The 26,033-nt window shown below is 30.8% G+C and overlaps 1 protein-coding gene across 3 annotated transcripts; it reads left to right on the top strand.

The window, feature by feature from the left end:
• Nucleotides 1–1,528: 1,528 nt before the first annotated feature.
• On the top strand, nt 1,529–20,478 carry LOC132945024 (adenosine receptor A2b-like). Of its 3 annotated transcripts, XM_061014632.1 has the most exons (6): nt 1,529–1,673; nt 1,755–1,834; nt 2,478–2,720; nt 3,845–4,512; nt 16,621–16,835; nt 18,847–20,478. In XM_061014632.1, the coding sequence occupies exons 4-6, from the start codon at nt 4,134–4,136 to the stop codon at nt 19,546–19,548; spliced, it is 1,296 nt and encodes a 431-aa protein (XP_060870615.1). In that variant the 5' UTR covers nt 1,529–1,673; nt 1,755–1,834; nt 2,478–2,720; nt 3,845–4,133; the 3' UTR covers nt 19,549–20,478. The 3 variants fall into 3 exon arrangements, with proteins under 3 accessions (XP_060870615.1, XP_060870616.1, XP_060870617.1); XM_061014633.1 differs by having other exon boundaries at nt 1,529–1,834; XM_061014634.1 differs by lacking the exons at nt 1,529–1,673; nt 1,755–1,834 and adding an exon at nt 1,861–2,387.
• The last annotated feature ends 5,555 nt before the right edge of the window (nt 20,479–26,033 follow it).

Genomic DNA, 26,033 nt, shown 5'->3' with positions numbered 1-26,033 from the left:
AAGTGAGGTTTTTTCTTTTTAAGAATAATAAATTAAAAACAACAAAACAAAATTTGTTTTCAAAATTATTATCGGTGTACAACACAAGTCGGTATGTTGGAATTCGTTTAGGTCTATGATTTACAACATTTCGCCATGAAATAAATTTGTTGTTAGGCATAATGTGACATGTGCATGCAAAAGTGCGAGTGCGCAACGCTTATCTAGCTCGCCGGGAAGTCACTCACGCTACTGATCATTTACTATACACACACACATGCACGCCACGCACGCACATACTATACAGATTGTCTATAAATTGCCTATACTCAACTCCTTAAAAACGGTCGGTATGGAATCCCCTTAATAGGCCTATTGTGTATTTTTAATAAGGGGCAATATGCAATTTCGTTGCCGCCACCCTTGGCATTTGTGTTAGTCGTCAATGATGATTAGTGTGAGTATATGATTGTATGCGGTGCGGGCAGTTTGTACACACGCACTGCATGCCAACACATCAACCATGTCAACGGCACCACCGACCAAAAATAAAATGATTTCTTGCTCAAAACACGCTTTACAGGAAAAAAACTCTCACGCATCGTAGAGTGGTATGATTTGATTAACTTGTTTTTCATTAGAAAGAGGATAATTTTCTACAGGGCGCATTGGGCTTCGATTTTTAATTTAGTTGTTTAAATCGAGCAGAATAAAAATAACAACAGCCTGTGAAAATTGGTAGTACTTATTCAAAGTCGTATTACATAGTTTGGAAATAGAATTTTGAAAATCCAAGTCCAATGCGCCCTGTAAGAAGTGTTTCTCTTTCAAAAAAAAAAAATTATCGAAATCGGATCACTCTACGAGGCGGTAGAGTTTTTCCTGTAAGGAAATGTTTATGAGCAAAAAACAGGTTAAGTGCAAGCCCCTTAACGTTTTTTGCAACCCATTATAGCGTCCGGAGGCCTGTCTGGTGTCTGTGTTTCGCTTCGATATTCGATAATCGATATCTAATTAATTAACGAAATAATTCTATTAATTTATATTCTATAGAGTCTATATAGTATAGACTATAAGATTTCTTGAAAACCTTTCTGACTCCTAAGAGAAACAAAATTAGGAGCTAACTCGTTATAGATGAACTTGATCGATGAACTCCTTGCATCAAAACCCCCCTAGGTGCGAAATTCTAACAAAATCCTAGTACCCGTTATCGATAAAAATGTTAGACACGTGCACGCACTTAATTATTTGTCTGTTATAGTACTATAGGATAATAGGTATACCTATATTGAAAAATTATTTATTTCGTATACCTATACATATAAAGTTAAACAATTTGTACCTACTACTATAATATGTAACAATATATAAGTAACTTCAAGTAGTTTTAGCATGCGTGAACATCAGTTATTTATTTTTTTGTAAGCCGAGTGAATATTGATATGAATAATTATTGTCATTAGAATTCGTTCAGACTTCAAGTGCACTACAGATAATGAAATTTCACTTATTATGTTGTTAGTCATTAGTATAATGAAACACATCATTCATTCAATCTTGCATACATTTATTTTGTACAGTGGCGTTTAAATGTTTTACGCTTTAAATTAATGGAATTAGCAACTAACGGCGTTATAATAAAACATTTTAACGTTAATTAAAAACTCATATTGTTATAATATTCGTAATTGGTGACTATTAAATATTTTTAAAAATCATAACTTTATTTTCATATCATAATTTGTTCTAATCTACAGTACGTCTGTACGCAGTTTGTAGATATTAATTTATCGCGGGGGAGGAGATGGTGCTGTTCACCAAGATATCAAGATCCACCCACATTTGTTTTGTGGTAAATTATGATAATTTCTTATCTTTGTCGATAAATTTAATATTTATGCACTATGCAGCTATTCTTGTTTCAAATAAATTTGGTTGCTACCTAGTTAAATTCGTTATCTTTCGTTTATATATCCAAATTTGTCAAAGTTTAAACTTGGTATTTTCGAAATTTTTAAATCACTGTAAGAACTACCTACGTGAAACTTTGTATTACATTTTTAAGCTTTCAGACCTAGCACAATAATTTTTACTATTAAAAATGTGTCTTAAAAAAAAACCACATCATTGTAACATTAATATGATTCTTCGCTCTCCTCAGAATCTAAAATAAATAGATTATAGTTTTTATATCCCTGCGATTAGAACACTGTAGCGTCAATCGAGCGTGCATTGAGCAAAGTGATATTAACATCTATAAATAACAATAGGTACCGTTAAATATAGTTCGTGTTGGCGTCGTAATACACTTACTTTGTTCACCTGCCACCCTCAAAAAAATAAAATATTAAATAATATTTGATCACGCCCAACGCAATCCAATCAAGGGAAAATCGACGTAGGTGGTTTGTATTTTACGGTTATAAAAATATAGTATAATAATAGTTATATAAACATAGCGTAAATAAATATTAAAATATACGCATACGTTTTAGGTTCCAACTGGTGGTGCAGCTTATTGCTGAGGTAATAAAATATCTCACGTTCCTAGTCGGTCGACCTGATTGGACTGCAATAGTTTAACGGTCGCAAACAATAATTATTATTACATATCGTATCGTTATGTCAACAACGACATATTAATATTATTAATTTTCGTACCTATTATATTAATATTTTATGCTGCGGTAATAAGTAATAACCGTAATCACTCGTCACGGTTGACCACCATTACAACAGTAAGTTATCATTTATCGCACACACGTTATAGGTAAACAGGGTGATTCACCAAGCATGCTCACCCCATTTTCACCTAAATAATGAATTTATTAAAATTCTGATTTTTGGAACTTTTAAATATACTATGAGCCATATTTTTAAATACTTGGATTCCTTATAACTATATCATTAAAGAATACTCCTGTGGTGGTAGAAACTTATTTTTAAAATTTAAATCACCATTTTTTACTATAAATTGTTAACCATATTACTTAACTGTACATTTTGATTTCCCTATCTAAATCATAATACTAACGTAATTTTTTAAGTTATTTTTAACGTTATGTACTACCTATATTATGGATAATAGGTCCATTATGATTATGAAATGATTAATGGGTTTGGAAGAATGGAAGATATGTATGTGGTAGCTAAGATTATTTGAAAATTTTAGTAGTTGATTAATATTAATCTATCAAAATTTTTATAATTTGTAAAAATTGACAATTGTCTGACTATAATAATATAATAAATACTAGATCCAATACCTATTACATCTTTTTGATATTTTTGTAAGACCAATTTTTTAGAACTACTATCCTTAGGGTATCAGAAAGTAGAAACAATTTTTATTTAGACACCACGTCAGTTGCTTATTTATGTGGTGGCAACAGGGGGATCACCCCCCCCCCCTCACAAGACGATTTTTATTCTTTTGCTCAATGCATATTTATTTTGGACTATATTATACTTTTACAGTTTAATCATTTTAAAGTAAGGTAGATATTTAATATTTTACCTCCACCCCAAAAAAAATAGTTCAGAGCTATTCACCACTGGCCCCATTTTCAAAAAAATTATCTGCTTGATAATTTGCTGTAAAAAAGGTTGGTTTTAATTTTAAAAAATGGAGTTTGTATCACGTCACTGGACACATCCATTAAATGGTATATACAATAATACGATATACATCAAAACAATAATTTGTAAATATAACAATCAGCATTATTTTAACAAATTCATTAGTATATTATTATAAAGTAGGTAGGTATAGATACGAATATATAGTATTGGGGTGAGCACGCTTGGTGAATCATCCTGTATAATATATTTTATATTAATATTATTATATTATATCTAAAAGTATAATATACCTAATCGGTGTAAAACAATATATGTGTCATGGTGGGGACGAGGGAGGTGCGCGGAAAGCCCGAGACGCCGCCGGCCTGCCGCCACGACCACCGTTGAGGTCAGTCACGGTTTGGCGTTATGAACGCGTGCACGGCGGACGCCTTCGCACCACCGCCTCTGTCACCATATCGTCACCATCGTTGCTACAATAGTCGTCTGCGACCGTCTTCTTCACCGCGACGGATCACCAGTAAGCGGCCGTCCAGGTTGGCGTACAGGCACTGCGGGCGTCGGTCACAATGATGGCCGCGGACGGCGGAGGGCTGAACGTGCCGTACGCCGTTCTCGAAGGCCTGGTGGCCGTCGGAGCGACCATCGGCAACGGGCTGGTGATTGTGGCCTTTCACAGGGAACGACGACTCCGCCGGCGCACCAACTACTACATCGTGTCGCTGGCGGTCGCCGACCTGTTGGTCGGTCTGGTGGGCATACCTTGCGCCGTGCTGTCCAGCGTCGGGCTGCCCCGTCACTTGCACCTGTGCATGTTCTCCGTGTCGCTAATAATCGTCCTGTGCACCGTGTCCATACTCAGCCTGGTGGCCGTGTCCGCCGACCGGTACTGGGCCATACTTTACCCGATGGCCTACTCCACGAACTCGAACACCAAAATCGCAATCAGTAAGTACCTGTACACTTGCACACGCGTATACGCCCGGAGCTCTACGCGCGTACCCATATACTGCTGCTGTCGGCTACCATCGTGGAGTCGTCTAAATAAAAATATCATAAAATACATGCAAATTGTATTATATAACCCACCTATCTATATAGGAAGATACGGCCTAAAATATTTTAACAACACGGGATAGCTATAATTATTATAATATGAGTTAGTAAGGAGTCGAAGGTTGTCATTTCGTTATCATTCTCGCTGCGACTGACAATAACCATCATCGTGCATTCCATTTGAATCCGCCTACTCTATACTTAATACAAACTATAGCATTATCATGCAGTATTATGTGTAAATCGCTTGCTTACTTACCTACCCTACGCGAATTCCACTCGACGCTCCGACCAATGGTCAAAATGGACGCGCTCGGTAAAATTTCGTCCGAGAATTTTTTTTTAATTAAAAAGTGAATAAAATAAGTCTTTTACTTATAATTATTCACAACATTGATTAAGAGAGAGTATTTTTATATTTTGTTGGGATTTATTTATCGCCGTATATTTTAAGATACTAAATTTTTTTCTAAAAACATCGTTATACACAAAAATAGTATGCTGTATTAATTGTGTCTAAAATTTAAATGTCACATTACCGTCGATATAAATCCATAATGCACTTGTAATATTATTTATATTTATTTTCCACGTGGCTGATATTTGAGAATTACGGTAATATATAATGTAGAATGCAGATACTAGATTGGAGGTATACAATTTGGACAATATCTCGGGATTTATGATTTATAATTTATACCCACTTAGTACTTATAATTATACAATTATATTATTTACCTACTCGAAGTCTCGATTTTTCAAATCTCAATCTTATATGATAAAGAAATACACGAGTACCTACCAGTTATAATACTATATCTATACTGGTACGTATTAGGTACTATAGTGCACTCCTGTATACGTTATATTATATATTGTGAATAATTCGGCTAATATACAATTTGAATTAATTTTTTTAAATGGTACAAAACAACAGTTTTCACAAATTGGACTATTAAAATATTTTGTGCTATGCTGCTATATTATAGGTATACTATACGTAGTAGTTACATAAGTTGTATATTTTTAGTAGTGTGTTAATAGTTTTGACTTATCTGTACTAGATCAGCGGTTCTCAACCTTTGTGTGTTGACGACCTTAGATATTTACCCAATATTTCATGGGACGTTTTTAAAAATTATGTTTAATGTGGGACTACCTACCCTACCCCGCCACCTTATTTTTTTTCATATACCGCGTAACTAAAAGAAACTATTACTCTTAATTAATTTTATTTTTTACTTATGTTTGGTGCTTATATTAATATCATTTTTCATAACTAATTTTTTGGCCACCCATTCAAAATTATTCGTGGTCCTATGGTTGATGACCGCTGATCTATATAGAGATGACGGTAATGTAGTTTAGTTATAGTAGTTTTTAGTTCTAATTGTAATAATTAGTAGCTTTAATCAATTGAACTTTTCAACAATCATACTATTGTGTAATTGAATCAACAATTCTATTTTTTACCAGGTATTCCTACCTATATTAACTATAAAATTATTACATATTTACATGTATATTTAATGTATGCATATATTATAATGAACATTAAATAATTCTATGTATATTTAAGAATAACACAAATAATATTTTGATTTTTTTACAGTATTATTTAATTGTTAGGAATGTCTATTAATAAATTATATTTTTTTTGTATTAGGTGGTGAGTTAATTTAGTTAGTCTTGTCTGTTATTGTTTTTGATAGCAGTAATGGCACATTGGCACCGGTGCAATAACAAGATACGTCCAAATTTCCAATTTTTCAGGAGACACAAAAACCATTTTTTTGTATATAATATATATTAGAAATATTTTAAAATGTTCAAGTATTATGAATTATGATATTGATACATTATCTATTTCACATAACTCCATTATATAATTAACAAATTTCAATTATTTAATAAAATAAACACAATAATATTACCACTAAATATTTAAATATTGGTTTTTTCGGTGCAACCACAGAATACGTCCAAAACATATCTGGTTATTGCACCGAAATACCGAATAATATGTTATAGGTAGGTGTGTTAATGGACAAAATATATTGAAGAAATATACGTTCATGACATATTTCATATTAATTAATTTCTTTTATATATATATTATTACTCCTTTTACTCCTTTTATCCGTTGGTCTTCAAATTACTTTCATGTTATACCTTATTTATCAAATGGAAATTTAAACTATAGTGTTTAGGTCTTTAAAAATTGTTTGATTTGTTAACAGTTTCCCAAAGACCAAAGTGTAGGGGAAAATTACCATACCGACGACCGTAAAAAAGATGACGATTGATGACATATTTTAATGCATATAGGTACATCTTTTAGTTATTTTATTCTTTTTTTAATTCCAAAACTGTAAATTATCTTTCATAATTTATTTATTTTATGAGTACCACCTATACCTATCTATATGACTTAAAATGTAAACATATATATTTTTTATATATACCTATTTAGTAAAAGGCTTCAACTACATAGGTTTTTAGCCTTATATATTAACTTAATATTTAAAACAAAATACAAATATTGACACGGTATTTACAATTTATGGCCAAGGTTTTTAAACACATATTATAGTTGCACTTATAAGTTATACATATAAGTTATATAGTTATATATTTATATGATATAAGGTACCTCTGGTACCTACCTTCTACGTATAGTTAGTCGGGGATTCGTTCATTACTGATTTGTATAAACACTTTAAATGAGATGGTTTATCAATACATATTTTGCATTAAAACTTATAATAATTATATTACGTTTTGGGTAAGTTGTATAAAATTATGACACCAATATCATAGGTAAACCTATACGCTGAAATGCTGTTTCTGTATCATGTCCGTCTATTTTTTATTTGGTATTATTTATGTTTTGAAAATTAAAATTCATTACAAGATCAAAATAAAATTTAAAGGGCTTATAATAAATTAATATATTTAATAATATATTATGCACCTAATAGTATAATACAATTTCGTCTTATTTGATTACAATCATTATTACGTTAGGTAGGTCGTAGGTACCTACTTATACAATTAATAGGTACATAATATTAACCTTGACACATATATAACTATATAAGCATACACCTCATGTATAATAGGTACTCATGGCGGGATAGACACATAACTGAGGTAGTGGGGTGTACCCGAAAATTAATATGAATTATTTTTATTAAATACCTATTCATGAATAACGGTTTTGCACTTTTATATTTTGATATGAAATTTAATTTTTTATTTATTTGGAAAAGGAAATAATATTTTAGGACAACTGCATTGACATTTTGTGTTATTTTATGCTATTTTTGATATTACTTTTGTAAATTTAAAACTCAATGAATTATGTAAATATACACATACCTAACCTAATAATATAATATAAAGGTATCAATTGAGTGTAGTCTATTAATAAGCTATGTGCACTGTGCAGTGACACTAGCTGTTTAAAATATTTTTGTTCAATGTACAATGTAGTATTACGTACTCAAATTTTAAATTCAATCTCTCATTAGTTCAATTATAATCAAATAGTAGGTTTATTCAAATATATTATGTTTGTAAGTTAAGTATACCTATATCATAAATACTTATACGAGAAACGACATACCACAAATGTATCACGTGTAGACATCTAGTTTTAATTAAATGACATTCATTTTATTTAGACAATTGTTTAAATGTATTATAATTTATCAAAATTAAACTAACTACGTGTTGCTTTATCACTAATTTAGCCAATAATACTTTCAAAATCATGTTATAAATTTATTATTTCTTCTATTAAAATGGTTTATGATAATAATAAATTGTAAATTGTAACTAAGAATGTAATTGATACTGTAAAATGGAAATATTCAAGTAAAAAATAGTAATCAACATACCGATTTATAAGTATTTATTATAACGATTATATATCGTGTACCTAATATAATTTAAAAATGTGCGAAACCAAAAACATTTATTCAAAGAAAAAAACCTTAAGTAAAAATTTTATGTTGCGTTTGAAGATCCTTACATCACGCTCATGAAAACCAGTTTATTTACCCACTGTAAAATAGTTCTATCATACAATTTAAGATTAAAAAAATATTTTATTCTACTTAAGGAATATGTATAAGTAATCTACACCTACTGTTAAATGCCGCATGTATGTTTTATCATAATATAACATTCATAAATATAAATTCGGGCATCGGGGCCATTATAAACGCTCAATTTTTTGGATTTCTTAAAAGATTTACTAATAACCACTCTGAAATCTTGACTTACAGGTGACATGTTGATATTTAAATACATAAGTAAAAATGAAATTAACGGAAGTATAAAATTATTACCTTTATAAGTTTATAACAAATACCTATATACCAAGTACTTAATATATTTTCGCAACTATGAAATAATGTCATAAAATATTACAAGTCTCATTAAAAAGGGACACTAACACGTGTGACGTGTGCTATGAATATAAATTTCAAATTTACACATTAATACAACACTAATTATCTCACATCTAAAATATATTACACAATACTGCAAAATCCGACCATGTCATTAAAAAGTCCTATAGATTATATTATTATTATTATTATTATTATAACGTATTTGTAGGCGCCACACAAGCACTGACAATCACGTTCGACTGTTTCGCGACATTTATGCTGACATTTGCAATATATGTTACGCGTATTAATTAGTACTGTCTTACAAATTTTGCATACTAATAATAATTTACTAATTATTTAATATCTATTGTCACGAAATGTTAAACGAATAACTATTGAGACGTGATTGGAATATATAGAATATATTTTGGTACGATTGATATAATTATGTCTTACTTCAAATGTGGAACAAGGATATTACTGATGTAAGTATTGTAAATAATATTAACTAATTTATACTACTTACATATTGTACTATATATAAATGCTTATACAGCTATACAACACCTATACGTTATAACATGGTTAATTTTTATTTTAAAACATATTTTATCAATAATTATTTTATAATTTTGGTAAAGGATTAAGGAATACTTAAAAAAAAAAAATTAGAAAATCCATGAATCTAAAATCAATATCTTTATGGTGTTATATAAAGAATACGAAATTTATATTAATAACTATATTACATATTTTAACTAGTAAATAAGTTTTTGGTATATTGTAGATACTCAACAGAAATTATCAAGACATTTCATGTCACATTACATTATTATTTATATATATAATATTATATACATAAGTGATGAATAGCGGTTAAATGATTTTGTGTAAGGGGGGAGGGATATGACTGACTTTTTAGCATGCATTATTTGATTATTAAAAATATAATTTATGGTTATTAGATCTTAAACATTGAACAAAAGTTCATGGGGGGATCTATCCCCCCTCATCCCACCACTATTTGACCGCTACGGTAAGTGATAGGTAGGTACATAGATAAAATCGTAAATATGTAAATTCTATTTAAAAAAATGGTAAATATTTATAGATTAATTAATATCATCTATAAATGTAAACATTATTGCGTTTATTAAACTCAGTGGCCTATAGTCTGTAGATAAATTAATCTTTATACTGTTGAGCATAAAATGTTAGTGTGCATTGTCAATATTGATAAAATAAAAATAAAAATAATATAAAATCACATATAATATACATATTCAATAAGGAACTGTAACTGAAAAAAAAACATTGTTATACTAGTATTGTAATATAGAACCTACCTAATGTAAATTTAAAAATTAATAAAATACAACCACACGCGCATTATCAAAGTGCATATTATATTGTGGCAGGTAAAAATAATTGCACTCGAACAATCGACCACCGCCCGTTTATAGATCGATCCATTTATTATCTGCATAGTATTATAACTGCAGGTACTGATAGGTAGTAAGTGTACGATTATCAAATTAAGTTTTAACATATAATATTCAAATGTTCCCTCCAGTGGCGTATATACAAATTATTTTGACTATGGGCCAATTTTGGCAATTTACATAGTCAAGCATAGCAAGACTGACATATAACTATACATATTTTAGGGAGTTGGGTGGTTATAATTATGGCATAAATAATACAAATAAAAATTGCGCAATTTAATTTTATAATTATTATGTAAAATCTGGCCTAGGGGGCCTCCCCCCTATATACGCCACTGGTTCCTTACATTAATTTCATTAAGTTTTAACATAATATTCAAATGTGTCCCTCCATTAATTTTATTAAGTTTTAAAATTTAAAAAGCGGTTAAGTGTAGCGCAGGAGCGGCTTCAGAGACACGGTTAGAGGGGGGGGGGGGGAAATCATAATTTTCAGAAAATGTCAACGATTTTTTTTTGTTATTTTGTTTTTAACAATATAAAAAAAATATTGTTAAGAAATACAGTTGGGGGGACCTAGGCCCTTCCTAGAGCCGCCCCTGGTGCAGCGGGGTGGAGTAGGTCAGCGGTGGTGGAAGTTTGTCGATCGTCCCTTCGTTCTTCGGACAGGATATAGTGTATTATTATACAGTGTTCGATTTGAATGCAATGATAAAAAACGAATCTGAGGCGATGAAAGAAAATGTATTAAGGAGTAACCATTAATTGTATAATATAATATACCTAGTGGGAACTAGGTAATTTTTAAATTTTATTCGTTCCTAAATAGTGATGAACAAAGCGTTAGAAATAAATAAGTTAGAAAAAATGGTATTAAAAAATGAATGTGAAAATCGAAAAATTACCTCTCTAAAGTACCATCTTGATTCAATTTGCTAAAAGATATATAAAATACTATATGTTGTAAACAAAGCACTCCTTCCGGTAGACATTTTGTTTACAGGATAAAAAAAAAAAAAATAAACATAATTATTGTAAAACCACTAGCTTCTTCGTTTCGCTCAGAACCTAAAATTCAGTAGAATTTACTTAGTTTTTATTCCCTGAATTGCTTGAAAGGGACTGTGGAAAAAAAAGAAATAATATTTTAATAGTTACACTACTTGCATACAAGTAATCTGTGATACAAATATCAAGTTTTGAAAGCTGATACTCAAAACTATAATCTAGGTACCTATATCAGGGTGTTACCACTGGGTATCTTCCCTAATCTAACTACTCATACCATATTTTACCTTTCATATATCAAACCTACTTATTATACAAAAAGCATGTATAGATTGTAGATTTCTTCAAATAAATAAAAAAAAAAAAAAAAAAAAAAGGTACCTATATTCAAAGAAAGAAAAACATTCTAAAATGATTTCATTGTATACACAAATATGTATTTGTGTTAAATTCCTAATCTATATACCTATAGGTAATAGACATTTTACATTTTTCACTGTTGTAGCATTATTTCCATAAGAAAAATAAATGATATAAGTAACCTATCTACAATATTAAAAGATATCATCGTAATATCAGTAGATGTAGTCATGTAAATTATTGTACCAAAATGCCAAATAGGTCCGATAGATAATAATATAAAATGTTCTTATACACTTATATCTATGCCGATTGCATAAACTTAAATAGGTTGGTACCTAAATAATTAAAATTATTTATTATTACACTAATACCTAGTTAATACACTAGGTTTGACTGGTTTGAGGCACGTGCTTCATCGGATATTCTTTCTACACTATAGCCTATGCTCTTAGGTACCTATTGAATATTATAAGCACCCATCTACTGAGCTACAGAGTACAAATATAAATAACAAATCAATGTTTAGTCTATACACTATAGTCATAACTTATACTGATAATTGATCTCATTTTAATTTATAATTTAAACGTGATTGTAAGCAATTCTAAGCCTCTTAAACGAGGAATGGTACCTAATGAGTAATGACTTATGAATAAAAATTTGAAACGAACGAGTAGGTAGGTATTTACTATTTATATATATATTATCAGATCAAATTATTATTTTTATTATTATTTATTTTACCTAGTACCTATCAATTATTTTCTAATATTGATCTTAATAGAGTACTCTTTGACAATTTGGCATACCACATATAGGTACCTATTATTATAATTGTGTAGCACCATTCGCGCCATTTATTTAAACTTCATAGGATAATTCTGATCTGATAATTTAAAATTTAGAAAAATGTATACTCACTTGTATAATATAATATTTTGTCGGCACAATTTATATCAATATGTAATATTAATTTTTTAAACTATTAACTATAATAATATACATATATAGTGCATTATTTAATAAAAACATATTCACTATAAAGTTAGTCATATATAATTCAGTATGAATAATATTACTATCTGTTAGCAAGTTATAACATAAAAAAAATCTATACTGATAATATTTATTAAATGAAGTGGATATTATGTAAAATTAGAATTCATATTTTTACAAACTGAAATTATTTTTAAGTATTGATATCTATAGACAGGAAGTTTCTCGGTCATATATAAATCGTGTACATTAGTCTATCATTATTTTTTTTTTTTCGATGGTATATATATTATGAAATAATAAAATAATCACAAACTGATTCATTCACAAATTAAAAAATATTGTTATAAAAAATTATGAGGAATTTTGTGTTGAATTTTCAAGGATTATAATAAAAATTGCATGAACTATTAGTTATTACCTAGGTAGAAAATAATGTGTACATTTTCATGGTTTTGACAAATTTTGTTAATATTTTAACTTCAAAGGCATAAAAAGAATTACTTAGAACTTTTTACAGTCGATATTTTTCAATTGCCATAAGAACCACTTATGAAACCTTGTATTCAATTTTCAATTTTTTTACATAAAAAATTAAAACAACAGCACAAAAAACAATAAATATTTTGCAAATCATACATCCAATTTTTTGTCGTATATTTTTGAAATACAATAAAGTAGGTAAGTAATAAAACGGATTTTGTCAAACACTGGCATATTATTACGTACGTATATAAATATTGAATATTCCCTTTTTAGTTTTTTCCGTAACGTTTGCCCTAAGTACTGTGACGTTTTATAACTGCATAATATTATATACTAGACATTTTTTTTTAGAATTTCAGATAGGTACCTACGTTAAACTTATAAGAAGATAAAAATGATTCTCAGTTTATAATAATATTTGACTCAACTATAGTCGTCTTGACCAAATTACTGAATGTACCTATCTATAAATGTATAGGTACCATTATGATATAAAGTTATCGCAATATCACGTATAGGATTTAAATTTTTATGATGGTTAAATCGGGCGTAGGTACATCAATATTTCACCGATTTCATATCGACTCCGCAGACCCTAAATTCAATATAATATTATATTTATAGGTGTATAGGCATAGGCGCAAATTGCCAAAAAATTTTGGGGGGACTCAAGCCCCCCTCCCCATAGGTCATATTGCTTAGTACCACATAATATAAAAATGTGGGTAAGTGGATGTTGCTCTGCTGTACAGTAGGTTACAAGTGGGTCACTGTAATGGATGGTGTTAAATTTAAATTCAATGACATAATATCATTGTATAAGAAAAACGATTCTGAGCGAAAACGGTCAGTCAACCTATAATATTACCAAGTATATTTGATGATATTATTGTGAATAAAGTAATTTATATATAACCTATTTAAGTGGAGCCTTGTTTTAAATTTTCAATCCTTATATTAAATTTTCACGCTTTTTCACCCAATAAATAAAATTGTATTGATATTTATAGAAAAAAAAAACTAAAAAAAGGTGGATAAGTGGATGTCGCTCTGCTGTACAGTTGGTTACAAGTGGGTCACTGTAATGGATGGTGTTAAATTTGAATTCAATGATATAATATCATTGTATAAGAAAAACGATTCTGAACGTAAACGGTCAGTCAGCCTATGATATTACCAAGTATATTTGATGATATTATTGTGAATAAAGTAATTTATATATAACCTATTTACGTGGAGCCTTGTTTTAAATTTTCAATCCTTAGCCATAAAAGTTAAACATTTTACACATTTTAAACTACAAAATAATTAATAAATTATAAATTTGATAAATGTTGTCAAAATTTGAACTTTCAATGCTTATAAAAAAAAATTGTGCCTATGTATTTTTAACATTTTTCAACTGCTATTAGAACGATATATCAGGAGCCTTATATTCAATTTTCACGCTTTTTTACCCAACAAAAAATTTTTTATTGATATTTATAGAAAAAAAAACTAAAAAAATTGAAAACTCACAATGTCCGTAAACCGCTCAAAAAGAACAAAATATTTTCAAAATTGTATGGTGTATAGAAAATGCTAATATAAACATTCAGTGAAATTTTCAAGTATCTACAGTCATTCGTTTTTTAATTACAATAAAATAAGAAAATTGTTACATGAGAAATCGAGTGAATATCAAATGTTGTAAAAATATATATTTCAGACGCTCATAAAAATTTAATTTAAGTTTCTTGTAGACATTTTTTTTTTGATAAAGGTAGACAAACTTATGAGTAATCTTATATTACATTTAAAATCTTAGATTTAAAAAGAAAAATTTTTATGAATTCTCAACTCAAAATAATTTGCTATTTTTCGTGATTTTTACGTATTTTGTCAAAATTTGAACTTTAAATGCTTATAAATAAAAACTGTGACTAAGGATTTTTAATTTTTTCATCTGCCTTTAAAATAATAACTTAGGAACCTTTTAATAAATTTTCAAGCTTTTTTACTCAACAGATAAAATTTTATTGATATTTATAGAAAAAAAAACTAAAAAAATTGAAAACTTACAAAAAAAAAAAACACACATCATTGTAAAATCAATATATTCATCGCTTCGCTCAGAATCTAAAATTGAAAACTGACAATGTCCGTAAACAGCTCAAAAAGAGTCAAATTATTTTCAAAATTTTATCGTGTATAGAAAATGCTAATACAAACATTCAGTGAAATTTCACGTACCTGCAGTCATTTGTTTTAGAGTTAGACTAAAAACCAAAATCGATTTTCTCAAAAACAGATTTTGCGTAAAAATTCCCCTTTTTCCACACATCATTGTAAAATCAATACATTCATCGCTTCGCTCAGAATCTAAAATTAGTACTAATTACTAGATTTTGAACTGGGGGTACTCTACCGACATCTGGGAGACTAAGTCCCCCTAACCCCCCCCCCATATTTGCACCAATGTGTATAGGTGTATTATAGGTACATTTTAGATTTTGAGCGGAGCATGGAAGCTATAGTACTTTATATTTACAATGTTGTTTTGTTTTATTCTGCAAATAAAATTTCTACCAGAAGGAGTGCTTTGATTTTAACATAAAGTATCTTATTTTTCGATGTTCTCGATAGTTATTTAACGCCACGGGAAAAACCACAAACAAATTACGAAAAAACGGGATTTTAATTTCTAACGCTTTGTTTATCACCACAGAAACAAATAAAATTTAAAAATTACCTTATTCCCACTAGTTATATTATATGCAATTGATGGTTACTTGATGGTTACTTCCTGCACCGCTGACCTACTCCACCCTGCTGCACTTCTCCGCTTTTTAATATTTGAAATTATAAACTATATAATAATATTGTGTAATATATGTATAAAACCAACTAATTAATTGGTTCGTTGTATAATATGCTAACCTGCCAATTGCATGTAAAAGTATGTAAATGGTTATTCTGAATTATACTCATGACTTTTTTTTTGTGATTTGTACCTACTTATTATATTTTGAATTTGTTGTGTAACGTAAATCACTTAAATCGTGATATATGTATTTTAAATAAATTATGCATTATACTAATATACAAAATATTAAACACTGATAGATTTAACATTATGAGTTATGACTATTGACTAGTGTTATTAAACTAATTATTTTAATAAAACAAATCAGTAAAATATAAGTGAAGTCTACGTATAAATATAAATTAATATAAAGTTTGAACCAGAAGTTTTGGTGGAGTTAATGAATTCTCATCAAAACTGTTTCTATATTTTTAATTTTATGTTTGTTTTATAGGCATAATATGTATCTGCTGGATAATGGGTCTGCTGATAGGTTTCTTGCCACTAATGGGCTGGAGAGCCGCCAAAGGTCCAACATTGGACGCATGCGAGTTCAGTCGCGTGATGGATTATAACTACTTGGTGTTTTTATACTTAGCGACTATTATTTTACCTGCGCTGTTTATGGCCACCTCCTATGCTCATATTTATACAGTCGTAATAAAACAAGTAAGCATTAAAAAAAAAATGTAATGTACTCAGCGCAAATAAATATAATATAATATAATGCACATTTAATAGTATTTGCAGATGATATAATATTAAACTCGTCTAACCTATAAAATCTGTTATCAAAATTAATGACTATAGGTACTCTATTATTGTGGTTTGATTGAAAATAAAGAATCATATTATATATTATGATCATTATTTTGTGAATTCGAATATATTTTGGACACTAAAAAAAAATGGGACAGCAGGATACAGACACGATTGAATAGGGTTTTATACATTTAAATTTAATTCCATAATAATTGCAATAGATATTTATTTGTTATTATTTATATTATTAGTTATTAAGCTATAACTACCGAGCAGAACCGGAATACGAGAACTTTTTGTCATATTATTTTAATAAACATTTTTTATATTATTTGGTGTAGGTATACCTACACATTCGTAAAACAATCATATAGCCGCAGTCTCAGTCACATTCACAGTTGACAAGTATTAAAGGGTAATTAAAAAATAATTTATGTCTAGCAATGTTTCTAGAATAAAATATATCTGCTGACTGCTTTACAACAAGATCTTATCAATTAGTAAAATCTATTCAGAATCGATGATAGGTTAGTTATTATAAGACAGGATTTCATCAATTTCGCCTTATTTTTTTACCAAGGGAATATCTACATTGTTTCTGCCACAAAGGGCAGTAGAATTAATCATTCGATTCTGCCAATTTAAAGTTTTGAATTTAAACAACTCGACATACTGTTTTTCATACCGAAAACAACTAGTGAAACTAGTCGATTTCGAGGGATATGCTTGATGTTCGAATAAACAACAGAAATATAATATCTGAAAAAAAAACTTATACACGGAGTAAGACGGAGTGTTTTTGTTGGGATATTATATACCTAACAACAAATATTATACACTTTGTCAACTCTATATGTAGGGCGTGTGATTGTAGAGAACCCGATGCGACTTTAGGCCGTAAAAGTGTTAAAAGCAATTTTTAACAAGACTGTAGTGGCTAATACAAGGTATCCCATAAAGAATGTCCTGGTTTCTAAAAATCATAACTCCGAGGGTTTTGATCGTTACGTGATCTACAGTAAATTGTAGTCGGATGAACCTGCAATAGTGAGTCTCTAGTTTTTCCACATCTGCCAACAAGTAACAACACTATCAGACTATCTCGAATAACTGATAAAACATAAAAATAATATTCTATAAACTATAAAGGACCGTCGGTTAAAATACACCTGTTGCGTGTTAGCCAGAATTCAAGGCTGAGTTTGGTTACATTGTTGTGACTAAAGGTGTACCCTCCCCACCCCCATAATAAGGGCAATGAACTAATTTGAAAATGTTTGGAAAAAAATGTAAAAAACTCGATAACCCATAGTTTTTATTGGTACCATCTACCAGCTACTTTGAATTTACAATAAGTGTACGTATAATATAATTATTAGTGTTCTAAACTTCTAAAACTTCATGAAATTAATTTTTTTGAAATATTTTATTTTGAGGAGTATAGGTATACTCATTAGGTTTTCCCACAACTATACGATTGTCGATATTGTCGATAAAAAGGTTGATTATTAAGCGATAAACAGACGTAGGTACGTGTTAGATACGCAAACTACTACCATCCAATTATACCCGACAATTTTACGTTTAGAAGATACAAAAATGCTAAAAATTGCTCAAATATGCACTTTTTCTTAAAATATGACAAAATAATATGCAAATTCAAACTTAGTATTTAATTTCGTAATTTCATAAAATAGATTTATAACTCGCCTAAAACAATCTACGACCACTACAAAAAAACATGCAAATGCAACAAGTCCCAAACCCTATACTCATAACCCTAAATATAATACTTTATTAAATACAATATCGTTTTGAAACCATGAAATTGTTTGTGGCACAATATTATATTTATTGCTGTATGCGCGTGCCGCGGTGCATTGTATAGGAAGAAATGAAACCCGCAATACCGTTTCAGATCAAACAAATGACGCTGTTGAACGGCGGCCAACGCGGCGGCAACAGCCCGACGAAACTGCGTGTGCTGGGCGCGGCCCGGAAAAGCGAGGTGAAGGCCACGCAGAACCTGTCGATAATCGTCGCGTTCTTCGCCGTCTGCTGGATGCCGCTGTACACCATCAACTGCGTGCAGGCGTTCTGCGACGAGTGTCCCGTGCCTGCGTCCTTGATGCACGGCTGCATAGTCCTGTCACACCTCAACTCGGCCGGCAACCCGCTGCTGTACGCGTACCACCTAAAGGACTTCCGGAACGCGTTCAAGTCGCTGCTGCTGTGCAAGAAGAGCCCGCTGCACCGGAACCCCGCGCCGTCTCGGACGGGCTGCTGCACCACCGTGGCGGCAGTCACCGGCGGTGGCAGCGGAACCGCGGTCAACGGTAACGATTGTTCCGGCAGCTCGTCGCTGACGTGTTCGGGCAGTTCGTCACTGTCGACCGTCGTCGACTGTTGGCGCCGGCCTGCCAAGAACGCTCGGCCTGCCGCCGACGCGGCATGTACTGCTGCAGGGGACCCGCGGTCCCCCGTCGAACAGCAGGCCCCCCACGAGATTGCTGCGTGGCCCGCCGACCCTGTCTACCGCGCCGGCGGCAGCTGCAACGCGATCGCAATAATCGACCCGTCCGCGCCCGTGTTGCTGTCGGTCCGTCAGCTCGCCGAGTGAACACCTCGGCGTTTGCGTATACAATAGTAATAATAATAATAATATGTGACTAACGATAATATTAGGGGAGAGTGGTCCACATTGAGACGAAAATTGGATGATTGTATCACTCCAAAGATAGGAGTACTAGACGAATCAGGGAATAACAGGGCTTATTATTGCGTACTAGATAATTATTGAAAACTATTTAAACCGTTCAAAAAAATTGATTTTTTTAAAAAGTAGAAAATGTCTCATTGTAGACCATGCATGGTATATAGTATATAGTATTGCGCTATATACATATATATATTTTTTTTTTTTTTTTATTCATGGTACAGCATCAACTACTAGGTTATTAGCTTGCAACAAAATTGGTAGTTAGTACATAATAGAGTATAGTTTTACAATAAATTCTTAAATTAAATTATACATGTTAATTTGTTTTAAAAATATGATTATTTTGTTGGTGTTGTCATGTGTAGGGCTGAGGGCTTCAAAGAGGTTGTCGGGCATTTTTAGATTTTTTCTGGTATCTATATGGATGCGGCAGTGGATGAGGAGGTGTTTGACTGTGAGAAGTTCTCCACAGGTTAGGCACATTGCTGGTTCTTCTCTGCGCATAAGATGACCATGGGACATCTTTGAGTGACCTATACGTAATCTATTGATAACTACTTCATCTTTACGATTTGATGTATGGGGTTTAGGCCAGTATTCGGTAGTATTTTTTATTTCTCTCAGTTTGTTATTGGGTGTACGACGCCATTCAGATTCCCATAGATTGGTACAATAGGTGTTGACATTTCTATGGATGTCGATGAGTGAGGAGTACGTGCGTATTTCAGTCAGAGGGTTATTTACTGCTTCACGAGCTGCTTTGTCAGCTTTCTCGTTGCCATCAATTCCGCTGTGGCCAGGTGTCCATATGAACCGTATGTTTTTGTTGGCATTTTCAATGATGTTGCTTATTTTGATTGCTAGGATGCTTGAGTGTAAATTGTATTTCAGATTGTTTAGAGCGCTGAGCGAATCTGTACAAATGTTAATGGTGGAATCGGGTAGTTGAATGGCTAGGTGGACTCCTTCCAGGAGTGCAAAGTATTCCGCCGTATATATACTGTTATGGTCTGGTAATTTGTACGATATGGATTGCTCTCCGTTTATGATAGCGATCGTAACACCTGAGTTTGTTTTTGAGGCATCTGTATAGATTTGTGGTTCAGATGGAAAAGAGTCCATGATTTCATTGAATAAATTTTTATATATAACATTTAACGTTTCTTTTTTACTATGATCCGCTAGGCTGGTGTCCACAAGAAATGTTGGAACCCTCCAAGGGGGCACCACACTGCATTCTCGTTTGATAATTAAATTTGGATCAATATTGGTGTGTGACATTTCATATAACATCCTTTGACCCAGTGGTTTTTTTAGATTGGGATTGGAGCAAAATGTATTTGCAAAACGATTATGTGTTAAGAATGGTAATGTTGAATTTTCTGGGGAGGATAGGATGCGAGCAATATAATTTAGAGCTAATTTGATTCTACGAATGTGAAGGGGTGGTTCTCCAGAGATAGATAATATACTTGGAATGGGGCTGCTTCGAAAAGCTCCAGTTGCAACTCTTAGACCACTGTTGTGAATTATATCAATTGTTTTAAGAACATTGGGGTTTGCATTGGTATAGCAGATGGACCCATAGTCTAATTTGGACCTAACGAGAGATCTATATAAGTTGATTAATATATTACTTTCAGCTCCCCATTCAGCATGGCTCAACGTTTTTAAGATATTGATACTTTTGGTCGTGGTTGTTTTGGTCTTACTTATATGAGGTTTCCAAGTAAGCTTGCTATCAAACATCAAACCTAGAATTTTTATGTTGTTTACAAAGGGTAAGGGTGTGTTTCCCAAAAATAACTTTGGTTTTGAACTTTGTTTCTTTTTGGTAAACATTATACATTTGGTTTTTTCTGGTGAGAAAATAAAACCTGAGTGGAAGCACCACTTGGACAGATCGTTTAGGCAATCTTGGAGTTGACGTGTCATTGATTTAATGTTTTTCCCTTTGAGATAAATATGTGTGTCATCGGCAAACATAATTGATTTGACAGGATGTGAAATTTCATCAGGTAGATTGTTGATTGCAGCTTGAAAAAGTAGAATGCTCAGGGGGGAACCTTGTGGTACTCCGTTCTCAAGATCAAATTTATCTGACATGTGTTCGTTAATTCTTACATGGAAAGAACGTTCTTTAAGAAAACTTATTATAAATTGTAACATTAGCCCATTAATGTGCCATTTCCTCAGTATATTTAAGACTCTATGTCGCCAGACTGTGTCATAAGCTTTCTGAAGGTCTAGACTAATGAGAATCATGGTTTGTTTGTTGGCATAAGATTCTAGTATTTCTGTTTCAATTTTAACATGACAATCTGAAGTGGAGTGTGATTTCCTGAATCCGTGCTGGTTTGGAGATAACAGATTGAATCTTTGAACATACCAATTAAGCCTGTTAGAAATTATTTTTTCAAGTGTTTTGCTCAGGTTACATAAGACAGAAATAGGGCGATATCCTGAAGGTTTGTGTTTGTCTTGCTCTTTCTTAGGAATAGGGGTAATGCTAGCATTTTTCCATAACGATGGTATAATACCGGATGACCAAACATTGTTATACAACTCGAGGAGTAGAATTTTACCTTTAATGGAGAGGTTCTGGAGAAATAAGAACGGTATGTTGTCTGGTCCGCAACTGTTACTTTTTTTTCCTTCAAGACTAGAGTTAAGTTCTGACATTGTGATAGGATCGTTGATAATTGAACCTTGACTTGTTGTTGTTGTGGGGCTCGGTAAGGTAATCAATTCCTGCGTTTCTTTAAATTTCAAAAAGTCTGGATTCAAACTAGAGTTACTACTGTTAGAGTAAAAATACTGTCCTATTTGGTTGGTTATCTCTTTAGGATCTGTAAAAACGGTTTGCCCTACCAACAGTGTTTTTATTTGTGTAAAAGGGACTCCTTTTAATGTTTTAATTTTATTCCACATTATGGTTGGGGAAATATGACTGTTTAAACTGGATATATATATTATATACCTACAATCTACATATAATATATGAACAAAACATTTTTTGTCTCATTGAAACCCGTTTGTTATATTTTTATGACATGATAATAATATTATCGTTATCAGTCTATTATAATATTATAGGCGCGCTCGACGGGCCGAAACAGACATATTCATCGCTATTCTATATCATGTAAATAAAGCGATGATGAGTTCTTCGCTTGATTCATCACTGATGACTAATTGGTTATACCGGTTACCGGTTTATCTTAGAAACCCACTTTAAGTCACCTGTACAATATACACATACGCAAAATGTACATCAATAATAGACATTATAATATGCATTATGCTACATAATAATGAGTCAAACCTACACATTATACCCCCCCCCCCCCCGAAATTAATTACTATATACGCTACTGAACAGAAATACAGTTTTACTTTTTAAACTAACATAAACATTTGCAAACAAATACTTCGATGATTGAAACTAAACTGACAGAAGACTCTAAGAGTGCTGCACTAGGTATACACATAATATATAATAATATATACCTAGCTAATATTATGGTCGTATATACTCGTATTGGTCAGTACGTTTTGAAAATTCTGTATAATTGGCAATTGCATAGGTATTATTTAGGTAATTATAAACTATTCAAATTTCAAAAATTCACATGAAAAATATCTTGTGTAATTACTGTAATTTATAACGTTTCAATTTTCAAACGTTGCGCTACGGCATCAATTGTATAAAATACTTATATACAGCTACCTAGTTTTAGGTTATTTTTGTAGGTACTTATATCAAAAACATTATAATTCTATAATAGTATAATCAGACCATTTCATTTAACTATTTAAAAAATAGTCTAGGATAGGGATTCTTTCTTTAAAGCATTCTGATTTTAAATGTTGCAGAATAATATAGAAAAAAATAATCGTATAACGAAATAAAATAATATGGGTATTATAAATAATAAATATAGTAATGTAGGCACAATTAAAAATATGTGTATTGTTCAATATACAATATAAATATGTAGGTATATTTTATGTTAATTATGTAATTGTAGAGTTCCTAAGTATTTTTAAATTTTAAATTTACACATGAATTGTTAGAAAGATATGAATATTTTAATATTATTATTATTATTATTATAAGGCTTCAATATCTATGGTTATTACTTATTAGCTATTAGCATATGCCCTACGGTGTCCTAGTGATAACTCTTTATAGTTACAATATTAAACTACAGTTTTAAATTTCATTATTTTTGATTTACCAGATTAACTTACAGCGGCTACAGCTATAAAACATATATATTAAAAGTTTGGTTTTGTGAAATGTAAATAAAATATATATTATACAGATTATAAGTGGGTACCTACGAATAAAAAAAAATTTGATATATTATTACGAGTAGAAACAAAGTTTAAAATATTTTTCTACATAATTGGCTATAGATTTATACCTAACCACCTAGGTACACAAACAATGGTTTTCATAGATACCTTGAACTGGATTCTAAAATATAGTTAGGTACCTACATTTTTATAAATATTGCAGTAGCCGCCAATGTCCAATACAATATATATCTAAGAATAAGATTATGTATTATACAAATTGATTTAATATTTTACTTCTAGTACCTAGGTAGGTAATAAAGTAATTTAGGAACTGCAGAATTCCAAGTCTCGTCTTAAATATTACCTACGACTTACGAGTCAATTTTTATATCTCTAAAGGAAAAAAGATTTGAAGTGTCAGAAGTTCCCTCGCGTTCATTTATATGTCACCCACTCACCAGCTGTATAAATGTATAATTGCGTATAGATACCTACATATTAAAAAAAAAAAAAAAATTTTGATATAATTTATTACGTCCCTATGTTGTAGGTATATCGTGTTTTATTTTTTAGAATTGTGAGAATATGTACAATTCCAAATTAATCTTAAGTCATACTAGTTATAGGTAATAGTGATACAAGATATTTAGATATATAAATAAACATATTATATAATATTATATATTATTGTAGAAGCGTCCAATAATTTTTTATCTTTATTCTTTGAGTATAAGGCAATTAGTTTATAGAATGTGATCTTTCTAAAAATCTGGAAAATTACTGTTTTTATTATTTATTCTTGGTAGCAGTTTTTTTTTTATAAATTAATAATTATACATTTTAACCTTGTTATTCTAACTTTTGTTAGATTGCATAGTTAGTACCTAAAGAATAAATGTTTTTAGAAAATTAATAATTTGATTGTTGAGTTTCGGGTTTGGTCAAGGTTTTGCCCAAGTTGTGTTGTATGTTGATGTTGATGTGATCGTTGGTGAATGGGGGAATTATGTTATTATGGTTTGGCTGTACACCGTACCACTAATTTTACATATAGGTTGGTCGTTTTTTACCATTAGAAAAATACGATAGTTTAGGTATAATGTATCCAATATAAAGTTTTTTTTATTATTGTTTATAGAAATTGTTTTATTTAAAATACGTTATTAATTATTATGGCAAATGTTTAGAGATAAAAACATTTTGTTGACAAACACACAGCGGCGAATACAAGGGGGGCGTGGGGGTCAGATCCTCTCCCATTGGATTTGGAGCAGATAATCTTCCATATTGTGTTTGATGTGAATTTCGAATCAATTCAAATTATATTCATTGTTCCTCATTGTTAAATATTTTACTACCTAAGAAAAAAGTTTTGAGAGGGTGGGGGATTTTCCAATTTTCCCCTCCCATTTAGCTAGGACGTTATCTTTTTTTGATCACCTCCCTTTCAGAAATCATGTTTACGCCACTGAAAACACATAGTTTATAGGTTATTACCTACACACAATTTTAATTTTACTTTAATAATAGAAATAAAAAATATAGTATACTATATTTAATCCACCTTTAGCTAGGGATAAGCGGGGAAGGGAAAACATATCATAAAGTATTTCAAATGCCCTACAAAAAGGACATTAGTGTATGAAAAAACGATTCCAAGTGCTACTCAAGCCCCAAAATCACAAGTCTTAATTATGTATATCATGTTTACAGAGTCATATTATAGATAGGTACCTATATCATGATATTAGTTTTCACTTTTCACTATTGCGATTATCACGTTTTACCATCATCCTGTGGACTTGCTTTACAAGTGATGATGATATCGGCATTTAGGTCTAATGTCTTGTATGTAGGTATATAATATACTATAGGTATTAGGTACTACTATATTATAGGTATTATTATATTTCTAAGCTTTTTCTATTAAATTGTATTTCATTAAATGTCTTTAGAAAATAAAAAAAGAACATGTGGCAATTTGATCTGACCACCACAAAAGCAGACGCCCCACATAATTTGTGATTTTTAGATTGTACAATATAGATACTTTTATAGGCACATACATATAAAATAATAAT

The sequence above is a fragment of the Metopolophium dirhodum genome, chromosome 5, assembly GCF_019925205.1.
Source record: "Metopolophium dirhodum isolate CAU chromosome 5, ASM1992520v1, whole genome shotgun sequence".
Classification (NCBI taxonomy): Eukaryota; Metazoa; Arthropoda; class Insecta; order Hemiptera; family Aphididae; genus Metopolophium; species Metopolophium dirhodum.
Note: the sequence above shows the minus strand (reverse complement) of the source record. Positions and strands in the feature narration are given on the sequence as shown.

What these genes read in the sequence shown, in the direction of transcription:
- LOC132945024 (XM_061014632.1), top strand. Translation starts at nt 4,134, where the DNA reads ATGATGGCCGCGGACGGCGGAGGGCTGAACGTGCCGTACGCCGTTCTC. An exon ending in GAACACCAAAATCGCAATCA is followed by an intron (nt 4,513 to 16,620) that starts GTAAGTACCTGT and finishes TTTGTTTTATAG; the next exon opens with GCATAATATGTATCTGCTGG. An exon ending in ATACAGTCGTAATAAAACAA is followed by an intron (nt 16,836 to 18,846) that starts GTAAGCATTAAA and finishes ATACCGTTTCAG; the next exon opens with ATCAAACAAATGACGCTGTT.